Source organism: Pteropus vampyrus, unplaced genomic scaffold, assembly GCF_000151845.1.
Source record: "Pteropus vampyrus isolate Shadow unplaced genomic scaffold, Pvam_2.0 Scaffold98, whole genome shotgun sequence".
Lineage (NCBI taxonomy): Eukaryota > Metazoa > Chordata > Mammalia > Chiroptera > Pteropodidae > Pteropus > Pteropus vampyrus.
This window is the reverse complement of record NW_011888879.1, coordinates 1,596,915-1,611,592: the sequence shown is the minus strand read 5'-3', so window position 1 is coordinate 1,611,592 and position 14,678 is coordinate 1,596,915. Positions and strand designations below refer to the sequence as shown.

Sequence of the window (14,678 nt, the reverse complement as noted above, 5' to 3'; positions counted from 1 at the left end):
AGAGAAGTAAGGAGTAGTTGCACTCATTTATACGATAACTGAACACAAGGGGTGAGGAGGGAGGAGAGGAAAGAATATATGATGATCCAACTATCTTCAAAACCAAAGCTAGCAAGTATGTGTCATTCAACTGCTCAAGCCCACAGCAGAGATCTCTGTTAATCGCACTTTCTCACAGTACAGTGCTCCTTGGCAGCCACTACCAGAGGATTAGTTAGCACACTCATAAAACCTACTTACTATTTCTGTTCTACATTCTGTAAATTACTATGTGAAGCTTATCTTTGTTTTCGTTTTCGGGTTTTTTTAAAGTTGCAGTTTATCCAGCCCACTATCTTTTTCACTTGATATGATTCCCTGTTCTCAATGAGATCTACCTCTATTTTCACCAATCTGTTAGTGAGGTATTTCTCAAACTTTTCACATGTGTATATATCACCTGAGGACCTTGTTAAAATGGAGATTCTGATTCATTCGGTCTGGGTGGGGCGTGGGAGGGCTAAGCATTTCCAACAAGCTCCCTTTGTGATGTGATACCGCTGGTCTAGCAACCGCATTTGGAGTAGGATCAGCTACTCCTTAAATAACCTGAGAGTAAGTTATCATTACTTGGGGATATGGGAGAAAATAAGTAATCAAGGGCAAAGAAAAGCACTGCAAAGAACTTATCCAGAACCCACACTCTGAACCCTGATAGCTAACTACACTAGTTTCTGAACTTGGCTTCATCTATAGATTTTGGGCTCTGTCTAGATTTTCATTGGGATCATATGACCCCTCAATACCCAGTCTCCTAAGCTTCTGTTAGATCACATTTCAAGCATGACTTTTAAATGGAGTCCTTTCACTGATCTGAAATACCCCCAATTGCCATCTCTGCTTAGGCATGGTCATGTCTAAGGGTGACACGATAATCATTTTAAAATATTTTCTGAAGAATTAAGAAATGCCAACAATATCAGCAAACAAAAGGCACAGAAAAATATTTTCAATATTATTATAGTAGTTGTACACGAAATCTATAAAGTATTAAGGAAAGGCATACATTCTACATCTTAATTTTTATTTATACCTTGTAATTACATGACAAAAGAATGTATTTACACTTTAGAAACTACACAATCTTTTATGTCCTAAATTTAGACTATTTTTCTAAATGTCATTGATATTGAGTTTAAAATTCCTAGAGCTAAAAATAGCAAAAAAAGCTATTCCCAGTCTTTTCCAGAGAAATCTCCTTTTAATGTTAATTCTTAAATGATTTAAAGTCATCTACAATTTTATTAAAAAAAGAAAAAGTCTGTCTCCTTCAGTTAAGATTTCACCCTTCAAACAAAATTCATTTCCTTTTTTTCTAAAATCTGCTCTTTTCTTGGAGCCTTTTACTAATGAAGTAATGAAGGGAAAAAAAAAAACAGTAGGAGAGTACTTTTGGTACTTTCCATCCTTTTTTTAAAAGGATATTACCATCAATGACTGGGAAATTCAGAACTATATTTACCACCTAAAAGTTCATAAATAAATTCAATAAAGCAAAAGCTTAAACCATCACGGAAAACTCAGGTGAAGTGTCATGACCTAGAGTACACCAAAGGGGAAACCAGTAATCAACAAAAAATTGTAAAACCAGAAGGGATTCCTTTATTTTCTTAATCAACAAGGCTAGAAAGAACTATTTGCACAGGGATTCAAAAGAGAAATAATATCTGCTTTGCACAGAATTTAAGAGCTAAAAGGCCTTCGAAATCAGTTATACTAGTCTTCCCACTGTGTTCATTGAAACTGAGGCCCGGAGAAGGTTAAAGTAGATAATGTATTCACCAAGCTAATCAAGAACCTCTAGAAGACATTTAAGTTAAATTATGGATAAGAAAATAATCAAGCATTTTCCTGACCTAAATAAGGACCAGATTTAATAGAATAAAATACAAAGTGAAAATAAAAAGCAATTGCTCATCACAAAAGAAAAAAAAAAACATTTTGCTCTAGCAAGAAAAATTCTCCTCCAGCCTCCTTGCCTAAGGACTGAAAATATCCTACTATATCAAAACTGATTCATGAGGTACCCCTTTTTACCCTTTCTGACCCAAGTTCCCATTATTCTACACAGCCCTTACTATTCTTTTATTTCCTCAATTATGTATGTAAATTCAGATAGCTATGACACAAGAACAACAAGCCATACCCCCCTTAATTTCAAATGCATAAAAGAAACTGCAAAACTGTTATTCTCTGGAGCATTTGAGATCTTGTTCCTCAACATATGTCATTAGTTTGGTTCAAATAAACTCTTATAAAAAATTCTCTTAAATAAATGAATTAATTAATAATAATAATAATAAGCCACAATATTTCTAATGTTTTAAGCACTCACCTGCTTTCTACACTAAGGGTAGTCCCAAATAACCTAAATATCCCTGTTAGAATTATACCTTTAGGACATAAAAGATTGTGCAGTTTCTAAAGTGTAAATACATTCTTTTGTCATGTAATTACAAGGTATAAATAAAAATTAATATGTAGACTGTATGCCTTTTGGTACTTTGGTGATCTATAGAAGCCATTTGTAGAACTTATGTTTGAATGATTAGTTTTAGCATGAATCAATAAAACTACAAGATTTGTTTAAGAATCATAATTTAAGATTAAAAATTCAACTTAGCATAAATTACTGTCAATTCTACAAAGGAAGATGTTAGGGGCAAAGTAAGGGACCAGAGTAAGGGCCAAGAAAGAGAAGGAGAAAGCAAATCCCATTTCAATGCACTTTTGGTGGTTTGTTTTAATGCTTTTCCTTCTACCAATAACTTAAGAAAATTATTGATAAAATTCCAAAAACCAAAATTAACCAACATTCTAGTTAAAAAATAAAGCTAAGAGACAAGACGGCAAAAATGGCTAAAGAAAATACAAAAGGAAACACAAGACATACCTGAGATACATCATCAAATTGGGGTTTTCTGTAAAAGCTAGACAGACTCTCTGCTCGCATGAGATATTCTGCTGTTCTTCTTTTCACAGCTTCTCGCCTGGTAGGGCTTGACTCTCCTAAAAGAGAAAACAAAAGTCAAGACATGTGAAAAATAAATGAGCTTTTCTTTATCCAATCTGAAGATGTTCTTTTTACCTAATTCACCACTTGTTCACATTTCTAAATGGAGATTCAAAACTGAGACATCAAAGTTATTAATATCAGCAAGGTCTAAATATTACTTGCATGAATTTTATTTATCCAAATTCTGAAACTCTCCTATTGAAATATGTGCAGAGAACTTGATATATTTTATAGGAGTCAATATATAAGAAATGTAGTGTAAAAAGCTCTGCAGACAAAACACTAGCTTAGTACAGACAGTATAGTTGTCCAACTCAACAAATTGGACTAAGTGCAATAGATGTCTAATAAAATATGTGACATAGATATGACATGCTGTAAAAGTACCACCAAACTAGAGAATAAAAGTATTTAGGGTAACTGAATTCACTCTAAACGACTGTTGTAAGCATCACGGTTTTTTCATTAACAAATTGTTACCCACCTTACAAGTGAAAACAAGAATGTGATTGAAATCCCTGTAACGTATAATTATGTGAAAGTGACAATTCACTTATCCTGTCTGGCTGTTTCTCTAAACAAAAGGTATTTGGGAGGCCTCCAGAGAACTCCAAACCTCAAAAAAGAGGTGGTCCAGCCCACAGAGTACTGGGCTCTCTCTTCTCCAGAGCAGGATGATCCTACGCTTTTATTCATTGTATATGGTACTTGGTGAACACTTTGTGGCTGAAAGTCAAAAACTTTGAGAACCACTGTACTATTTATGATCGCTAAGATTCCTTTCATAAATAATATTCCATACTATGACTCATTTTTATCAAAGTATTTCACACATAGTACCGTTTTTACAACTGACCCTAAGCATCTTTCTGAATGAAGTTAATCAAAAACCAAGTATCATAGAATGGAAAGTGCCCTGGATTACATTCCAGAAACTCAGGTTATCTGAATTTTGGCTCTGTGACCAATGATGTCATCTCAACTCTATGAAGCTCTTCCTCATTCCCTAAAGTGGAAATATACACCTCAAATGATTGTGGAGATTAAAGGAGACACACATGAAAGATACTATAAACAGAGACATAAAAAATTGTAAAGGTTTTCAATCTTTATTTTTCTCTCAGAACTGAACCCTACAAAAAAACCTGGCTTGCTGAATTGAAGTGAGCTGAATTACAGTAAAACAGACGTTTTCCTACCTGAGACCACTAGAGGAACAAACTCATATTTCTTCCTGGAACAGCATCTTCTCTCTATTTCTTCAGAGAAATGCTCCTTTCTCCTCCCCTTTCTCCTCCCCACCCATCTTTACCAACCCCACCATGGTGACGTGAATGAAAGCTGTCATCATCTCAGATTTCAGTCCCCAGTCACTACTAGCTAAACGAGGGTCACCAGGTTGGCTGGGCCAATCACAGAACACAGCCCTCTCGGCCATGGTTGGAAGAGAGAGGAACTGGCCCAACACAAACTAAGCCAATCAGTTTTCCTCTTTTATTGATACGAAGGAAGAGTGGGAATTGCCAGCAGCCGGTTTCTGCCAAAGGGCAAAAAGCCAACCTGAAAGAAGGAACCTGGCAGAGAAAAGCAGATGTGAGAGACAAAAAAAAAGGAAAGAAAAAAAAACCTGGTGTGACCAGGGTCCCTATTTCAACCAAATTGACATTCCTGCCATTCTTCACCTACGGTAAATCAAATGTGGATTTTGTCACATGCAAACCAAAGCATGCTGACCAAATACAGACCTCAAAGAAAAACTGCAATAAAGTTGTCATGACAATTTTTCTGAATAACTTTCCATTCACAGCTTTTATATTACTATTCCATCTCTTCTCTCCTTTATGAGTAATTCATATGTAATTGGTCTTAGTGAAGAAAAAAAAAAATCTCTATTGCTTTTTAACTGTGGAATAACCTATATTAACACTCCAACTCCTCAAATTCAGTTAAAATATCAGTATGCTTCCTACCCATCCTTAAAATTTACTTTCCAAACCCAAGGTTTTTATTTTTCTCAGTCAAAAGTGAATACAATCTGTGGAAATCATCCAAGTATACCATATTTTGAGGATACAGTTTGCCACATAAATAAGAAACATTCCCTGTTTCTACAACTACTAGCCCTTTGGTTTTGGGTTTGCTATTTATGGACTCTAAATGCTATTCCCATTCCCATTACCTCTTCTCACTTCAGGTCATGCCTTTCAAGCCTTAATTTAAATTCCCATTTTGAAATTTTGATTCCTCTTAGGCTCAACTCTAGTAGAAACTGCAGTAATTTAATTTTGTCATTCAATGATTAAACTTTAATAAAACTTCAAATTTTGCTTTATTTGAAAAAATCAACTTGCCTCCCAAAATAATATGAAAGTCAAAAATGCCAAGATTATGGAATATCTAATTAAAGCTAGAGTTAAAAATGTATTTGTGATCAAATTGCTGTTTTTTTAAACTTTTGGTATTTCTGCTGCTTTCTAGGCAGTCTCCATAGGAACAGAGGAACAAGAACCGGAAGCCAGCAGTTGAAATGGAGTCCTGCTGATGATAGTGGTTCCGCTTCCATGGAAACAACAACGAAGTAATGGAAATACTGGAAGGCTTTGTAATGTAACCTTAAACATACATACTATGACTCCTTCCTTATCAGCTCCTTAAAAGTAGGTCACAACCACTGCTGATCAATAGCAGCAGTCAAGGATGAAAACCACCTCTTGCAGCTTTCTGCTGCTGGATACTTACTGAGGTTTGAGAGAACTGTACTAGAAAGAAAAGATTAATCTATAGAGTTCCAGAATAATTCCAACTGAATTACTGATAGATGTGACTTTTAAACAGATTTTAACTAAAATTTTTAATTGACTCTAACCTTAATTTCTTAATTTTCATTTTAAAACATATCACCCAGGTTAACCAGGTTATCTAGAATTCCATTTTTAATCCTACATGAGATCATGTGGCTATTATTTCTTCAGTAGTATATATCCATGTAGACACTTAATGCTCTTAAAAATGGGTACATATTTTACATTCTATCTAAAGATAAACCAGTATTTTCAATGTTTCTCTACATTTCTGTTAATCATTCAGATAGAGCAAGAATTTCCTCTGGGCATTGGCATTCAAAAGAGAAAAACTGCTCCCATTATATAGCAACCTTTATGTCAAAAAGTTCTGGTGTACCATGAAAGGTATCTGTGTATATATACTGTGTCGATCTGTATTTCTTTACCTTATCAATTTCTGATCAGGAGAGAGGATGAATATAGGGTGATAACTGAGTGTGATCTGTGAAAAGAAGATAATATAGCTAAATAGAAATGATGAAAAGGTCCAAAATTGTCACTGAAATCTTCAGAAGCACTGGACTGCATCTCTCAGAGCACCAACTGATTTAAGTTACTAAGAGAAGTGTTATTGAAGGAATAGGCTATAAATAATAGAATCGTGAAATTATAATTTATCCAAGAAGCCATCACCATTTGGCACTCCTTCATTATATCAATTCTATTTACAAAGATATATTGCCTTCCTTTTAAAACTAAAGAAATTAAAGCTCACAGATATTAAATGCCTTTCTCAATCACAAAGTTAATATAACAGCCTAAATCCAAACCAGGTCTTAACACTACATTTCAGGTAACTAAATTTGAATTAGATTATTCTACCTTTACTGAGTAGAACAATAGAAACACAGAGTATAAGACAAGTACTGGCAAGTACAGGAAGAAAGATGAAGAGAAGATAAACAAGAAGTTCAGACAGGAGCCTATAAGACAATGCAGCAGAATAGAATCAGAAAGACTGAAGATGACAGACAAGCACACAGGAAAATGAGAGCTACAAAGATGTATAAATTTCACACTATGCAAAAGAGAAGGGCTTTTCTGGGAAAAACTGATCTCTGAAACATCCCTTTTACTCAAGGATTTCCTTGGAAAATAAAGGCTTTTTCTCATTTACCCCCCAAAAAGTAAAAAAAACAAAAAAACGAAAAACAAACAAAAAACAAAAACATATTTTTACGCACGGAACTATTGAAAATCATTTTCACAAACTAGAATAAAAAGTAGTTTTTCCAATTCTGTTATTCTACCCTTAGTCACCAAGAAGAATATAGCTAATACCTCATTATTGATTCAATAAAAGAAAGGCAATGCTGGAGGAATATCTGGTCACATTAGACTTCTAAAAATACATCTGTATTTTATGGGAAATTTTAAGAAAATTTTAAAAGAATTTGACTATACCTGATTTTAATCACATACACAAAATTTAATCATCACATAAGACTCTTCTTAGTCACATCTTATATTTTTATCTTTCTCAAACACTCCATCAGGCCCCAAGCCACTGTACTCTTGGTCAACCATGCTTAGTTTTCATTCAGATTTATCACATTAGAAAGAACATCCAAGTCAACCTGGGTTTGCTGGAATGTTTTTGTTTATTGGTGCTTTTTTTTTTAAAAAAAACAACTTTAGTCACATAAAAGAATAAGCCTGTTTGAGATGGCCTTGATGGTTATAGTTTTTTTAAGTGCTGATTTATTATATTTAATGGTATTTTGTTCTTTTCAGGTATAGCCTACCATTCATGACTTATGCTAAGTGTTCTGACAACAAAAGGCAACCTTGAGAAGAACAGTAATTTATTGTTCTACACATGTACCACAACTCTGGAGCCATCAACCTGTGTATAACACAAATCGGGTCAGTCAGTGAATCTGCTTCCCATTTGCATTTAACCAAGCCCCTATAAATATTTTTACAAAACCAAGTTATGTGGCCACTGAGTTCAGAGAGTCACCAGAGAATAGCAAAAGCAGAAGTAATAAAAAAATTCATGCCCATGCGTTGCCTCGATTATAATTGCTCTCAATGTTGTTCAGTAGTTTTTCTACCACCAATAAACTGAAATGAAAACTAACATATCATTAGATCATACAGTATTAAATGCCCAGAGACAGGCTTCTCTTAGATTCAACAATTTCTCTCTGATCTCTAACCTATTTTTCTGTTTTGCAATTTTAGAGGGGAGTACCCAAAAACTAATCATTCAATCCCTTCAAAACAATATTGCCTGGCCAGTCTCTTCATGACAATATACTCGACAATAAATAAATAATCTCCTAAATGTCTTTTATGATGATGATAATCCCCTAAGTGTCTCTTACATTCTAATCAGTGGCTTCTAAAATATTAAGGTAAAAAATTCTAGAGATACACTGAAGGATAAAGGAATAAAGAATTAAAACCAAGGAGCCAAAAAATTCCCTTATGATATAGAATAAAAATAACATCTCCATATATTGAAGAATTTTTTATCTGTCACACTGGTAATATGGAAAATCCCCTAACCCCAGAAAGGCTCATATGATATGGAATAAAAATAACATCTCCATATATTGAGGAATTTTTTATCTGTCACACTGGTAATATGGAAAATCCCCCAACCCCACAAAGGCTCATGCTCATTCTTTCACTGGTCATAGAGACATTTTAAGACAAGTAACAAATCCACAGAAGACTTTTAAAGTCCAATTGTTTTCTTGATGTCGTGATACTGATCACAAATCTTTCCTTTGAGAGGATGTAAAGTGATCAACAGAATTACTGATTATAAAGCAGTTAATTCTTCTCAATCCTAGAAGTTTTATACACTTCTTTAATGTATCTCCACCTTACAAATTAAATTGACTTAAAAGGGCTTAAATATTTGGTGACGGAAGGAAATCTAATTTTGGGTGGTGAACATACAATGCAATATATATATGACATACTATTGAATTGTACACTTGAAACTTATTTGATTTTATTAATCAATGTCATCCCAATAACTTTTAATTAAAAAAAGATAAAATTAAATTGACTTAGTCAATACCAGAATTAGAACAGACTCCATCCTATCTTTCTTCAGATTGATTTAACATGAGATACACACACACACGTATACATACATACATACATGCATATACACATGTACATATACATATACACACACACACACATACACACACATTTAAATAATTCAAAGAATGTGTCAAGCAATACTTTAGAGTAGATCATATCTAAAGCTCATTTCAGGATAACAAATAAAACCCTGAAAATCCTAAAAAGCAGCAATTGGCTTTCTTTTAAATAAGCCACCAACAAGTTCTTCATACCACTTATTCCTACCCTTCAGAAGAAGAGATGCCTAATAGTTATTGAACATCTATTATGTTCCAGACACATGTTCACTCAATGTTTATAGACATCATTTCAGCATCATCATAGACCACTACATAAAGAAGACCCTCAATAAAATTGTTAAATGAATGGAAAAGTAACTGACAGATTTTGCACCAATATTACAAGGTCTAATAACAATAATTTCATGCCTAGAGATGCCCTAATTACCTTGTTCTACTCTATAACTTAGTGTCTTTCTCTAACTTAAACAAGAGTTCTATGAAATGCATGTCGAAAAGTGTGTATAATTATTGTCTTTATCATTTGTTTAAGTGAAATGCATAAAAAAGGAATATAGAATAACACAGCATAGAAGTAGCATAGTGGGACTAAAAAGAGAATCTACATTCGTATTTAATTTTATGAAAAATTGTCATAATAGTATTAATAAGGAAAATACAGCAGATAGTCTAAGTAATTATAAACCACTGTGTAAAACAGAATGAAGTCTACAAACTCTTTTTATTGTTTGACAAGTACAATTTTGCAAAATGTGCTCCTTAACAGTTTGCAAAAATACAGTATGTCTGCACACTGATCTGGTTATTTTTTAAATGAAACACATTTTGAGACCACTAATGGTAACACACTAAGCTTCTGAGGAAAAGCAAGTTTACGTTTTCAATACTTTCTAAAAAAGAATAGACAAGCTGAACTTCTTTTACAAGACCTATTGTTTAATTATTAAGACATAATATAAGCTGTAAGTTACATAAAACTATGTAACTCAAGTAATTACAAAACAACAAATAACTTTCTCAGTGCCTAATAATCTGCTAGTACTGAAATAGACATAGCTTTCCATTGAGTTTTTTAGTTTTATTTGTTTTACTTTAAAATACTCAGAGATATCTGTATTTCTTCTGAGCAGAATCAAGGTTTTTTCAGTAATCATGGGGATTAAGCAACCCTCTCATTTTAATATTTTTAAACTGTGTTGCTAAAGATATAAAAATATGGTGATATTGATGACAGACCATCTAATAAAAAACCCTTCACAAATCCTCATCTATCTCTCTGCTTTTGCTATAGAGCAGCTGTGCCTCACACAAATTCACATGAATGAAAATATTTAGATGAGAAACCACCCACTTAGTTTATTTTCCATATGACTTTCCTGTAATTATTTTGTAAACTGTTCACACAACAATACATAAAAACATCTGCAAAAACAGGTAATTAATGTGTCAAGCCAAACTAATGCATTTTTTATGGTGTCCATGCTTCGTCAACTGTAATTATAACTCTTTTTTAAGCAAATGATGATGTGTTTGTTGCAATGTGCAAACGGTTATTTTAGATGCTCTGTTTACTGTTCATACAATCTGAATATAAAACTCCACAGCTACTTCACCCCACACAGCAATGCTTTACCTAGCTTTTCGCAGAAGCAGTAAAGTGGTTCTCTTCTCCAATAAACATTTCCAGTAAATATTTTTGGCATTAAAACATGAAACTCTCAACATAAAAGTTGACACCAAAATAGCCAACAGTTCAAGAAGCATATGCCAACAATATCTATCCAGGCTTTCTTCCTTTGGTTCTAACCCTGCAGGAAATACAGCACTTTATGCCAATCGGCTGCAGTACGCTAAGCCGCCTAACTATCAGAAGAAGGTTCATTATTGTTTTAATATATAATATCCATTCCACATAAACCCACCAAACACATGTATCTTTGACATGAGTCAAACAAATGTAGAATCAAGTCCTACCCCAGTTTCACATTTAATTTACCATGCTTGAGTTCTAACTACGAAAGATCATCATTATTATTATTACATGGTAACACCACATACCAAAAAGCATCCTCAGATGGACACTTATGAAGGCCCAAGGTATGTGATCTGTAAAGTTCTGTATCCAGAGCCAACCAAGTCTAAAATCAAGGAAAAAGCACAACCCTATAACATTTTTCTAGGGTCCCTTCTCTTTTTGAAAAAAGGCAATGTTTAAAACATCTATGGTAATTACCTATAGTATAAAAAAAACTTGGTTAAAAAGAACTCCTAGTAAACATGGTTTTCTGTTTATTTTCACCACCAATTTTTTTTAGACATAGTGTAAAACTAGCCCTTCCAGGCCTAAGTTTATGTAACTCTTTATTCCGATACTGATATTTCTAAAATGAGCTACTCCATTCTTCCCCTAAATATTAACTACTATCATATCCTACAGGTGTCTAATCAGCTACTGGAATATGCTAAAGGTGTCTGTCTCTCCCCACCTTGTCCCAAAAAAGAACATAAAAAAAAGTATTAGAGCAAATCAAATGATAGTTTCCCAGCTGCCAAGCTTGAGTTTTAGATCAAATGCTTATTTTGGAGAGTCTGAGGCTGGGTTTAATCAAAACAGAACAAAGCCCTAGTTCCAAACATGCTGGAATAGAAAATACAAGACCAAGAAAAGAAAAGAAAACAAGGCAGAAACTTATTTATTAAAGCTAGAAATCAAACTCAGATCAGCTATGCAAGATGCCTCAAGACTGACTTCCACTGCTTATATAGCTACAACTATAAATGTAATAATGCATATAATTAATGCCCCTGCAAATGGCTGAATTCTACACAATATCAAACCTTCAGGACAGATAAATTGATGCCCATGTGGAGTACTGAAATACTAGACAGGAGGCATTTTAAGCCTACTTGATGTTTTCATAAACTACCTGCATATTGGTTGTTTAATACACATGCTTTAGAATTCAACTTATTTATCACCTCCTCAAGAAGCCTTCCCTATAAGTCTTCTCCTCCCTGCAGTCAAGTGTCTGTTTACATCTATCTTTAAAATCATTCTCATTCAAAAGTGTTTACAGAGAATTTCCTATGTGATAGGCACTATGCTGGAAGATACAATAATGAAAAATGCCCTGCCTTCAGGGATATTACAAGTAAATAGATATTCATTCAATAAATAATTGCACAAGTAATTATTGCATTATAAATATAAGTACTTGAAGCAAAACAATGTGCAATGAGAACAAAGTTCAGGAAATCTATGCTGAACAGAGGTGAGGAAAAGTTTCTTTGAGGAAATGTCACTGAAATTGAGACCTGCTGAACAAGGAGGCTATATCAGTTGAAGAAGCACAGTAAAGCACTCAGAGCATACCTTACACGAAAGCTCTAACATGGGAAGGACCTTGGTACCTTCCAGGAGGTAAAATGCCACTGTGGCTAAAAAAGAAGCGAAAAAGAACAGTTCAAGATGAACCTGCAGAGGGAGGCAGAAGCCAAATCATTCACAGCCCAATAGACCATAAAATCTTTTAAGTTTTATCATCAAAGCAATGGGTTTAATGCAAGAAAGTGACAAGATTAGACTTCATTTTCAAAAGATCACTCAGGCTATTGGTAGAGAAAGAATGGTTTAGAGTCAAGCAAGAGCAGAAGGAGAAAAACCAATTATAAAGTTGTTACAGAAACGATGACAGAAAGTGAGACTTCCAGAATGTCAATGTGAAGAGCTTGGCAAAACCTCTCCCAGGACAAAGCTAGTCAAGATTATGAAAAACAGCAACTCTGGAAAATGACTAGAGCCATACAACAAATTGGGAAATATTTATATAAGAAAAAGAACTGAACTGCAGTAGGAGAAGCAAAGGTGTTTTAACACAGAGCTTCTCCTCCCCATCCTCTAGCAGAATGCGATGGTAGATGGAGATTGACAGCCTTCCTGCTGCTGGAGAGAGTTGGCCTACTTTGGATCACCATTGAAAATCTCCATGCTACTGAAATCAACAGCAATCAATAACAAACAAGAGACGAGCCCAAATTTTAACAGGGAACTCTGGGAATGGTATGCTTTGATAAGCTCCCACATATTCTTAGAGATTCTGAAAGTTACACACATGCACAAAAGAGACCACAGAGGGCCCCAACTATCCGCTCATTCCTAGTGAATGGGAGGCCTTGCATAAGCAGAAAGTAAAGCCAGAGCAGACCTACCTGAACTTTGAATGTCCTAACCCATCCAGACACTCTCAGTAAATGGCAGAAGTCTCACTGACTCATGAAGTTCAAACACAATATCTAAACAATCGTTAGCTGGCAGGTGAGGAGTGAGGGTCAGAATCTAGAGTTGCTATATTATCTACAATGTCAAGTTTTCAACAAAAAATAAGAGACATGCAAAGAAACAAAAACGTTTCATAAACAGAAAAAAAAGCAATCAATAAAAACTGAGGGGACTCCTATAACCCTTAACAGACAAACACTTCCAAACAACTATTATAAATATGTCCAAAGAACTAAAAAAATCCATGTTTGAGGAATTTAAAAAATACAAAAACAATGAATCATCAAATATATAATAGCCAAACTGTCAAACCCAAAACAGAAAATCTTAAAAATAGCAAGAGATAAACATTACTCATCATGTACTAGAGAATCTCAACAAGATTAACTGATTTATTATCAGGAAAATGAAAATCAGAAAAGGATGGCATATTCAAAATGCTGAGGGGAAAAAACTGTCAACCAAGAATCCAATAACCTGCAAAACTATCTTTCAACAATAAAGGCAAAATAAACATTCCCGCCTAAAAAATGAGAGAATTTGTTGTTGCTAGTAAACCTACATTACAAGAAATACTGGGGGCAAAAAAGGAAATGACACCAAAGAGTAACTCATATCTAACTGAAAAAATAAAGGAAATTACATAAATATAAAAGACACTATAAATACATTTTTCTCATTTCTTCTCCAAACTGGTTTAAAAGTACATTAAACAATAATTATAAAGCTACGCTGTAGGGCTTATACAAAGATGTAACATATATGAAAATACTAGCAAAAAGGAGTAAGAAGGAAAGGGAGCTATACTGAAGCAAAGTTTCTGTATATTATTAGAATTAAAGTAGTTTTAATCTGAAGTAGAATGTTTTAAGTTAAAATGTTTTTTACTACAATCTTTAGAGAAACAACTATGGAAAAAAAGAAACTCAAAATAATACAATCTCTATAGAAAATAAATGATCACTAGAAGAATATCTGCTTACCACTAAAGAAGGCAGTAAAAAACAAAAGACATGAGACAAACAGAAAACAAGTAGCAAGATGGCAGACATAAACCCAACCATATTATTAAATACACTAAAAATATATGGACTAAACATGCCAATCAAATAGCAGAGATCATAAGGCTATTTTTTTTTTTAAAAAGGATCCAACTATATCCTGTCTACAGAAGACACACTTTGATACAAAGAAATAATACGTTGAACATAAAATGATGGAAAAAGATATATTATGCAAAAAATAATGAGAGGTGAAACAACTATACTAACATCCAACAAAAAAAGATTTCAAAAATAATGTTACTAGAGACAAAAACAAACATTTTATAATGTTAAAAAGTTAAATTAATCAAGAAGATATAACAGTTATAA

General features: G+C 33.7%; 1 protein-coding gene across 17 annotated transcripts in view; it reads right to left on the bottom strand.

Moving 5' to 3' along the window:
- The window catches only part of RPS6KC1 (ribosomal protein S6 kinase C1), a 230,633-nt gene that overhangs the window by 155,975 nt on the left and 59,980 nt on the right, over positions 1-14,678 (bottom strand). For all 17 annotated transcript variants that reach the window (XM_023533210.1, XM_023533214.1, XM_023533221.1 and 14 more), the window contains one exon: positions 2,933-3,048. In XM_023533210.1, coding sequence (XP_023388978.1) covers positions 2,933-3,048 — 116 coding nt within the window. The remainder of the gene's footprint in view (positions 1-2,932; positions 3,049-14,678) is intronic.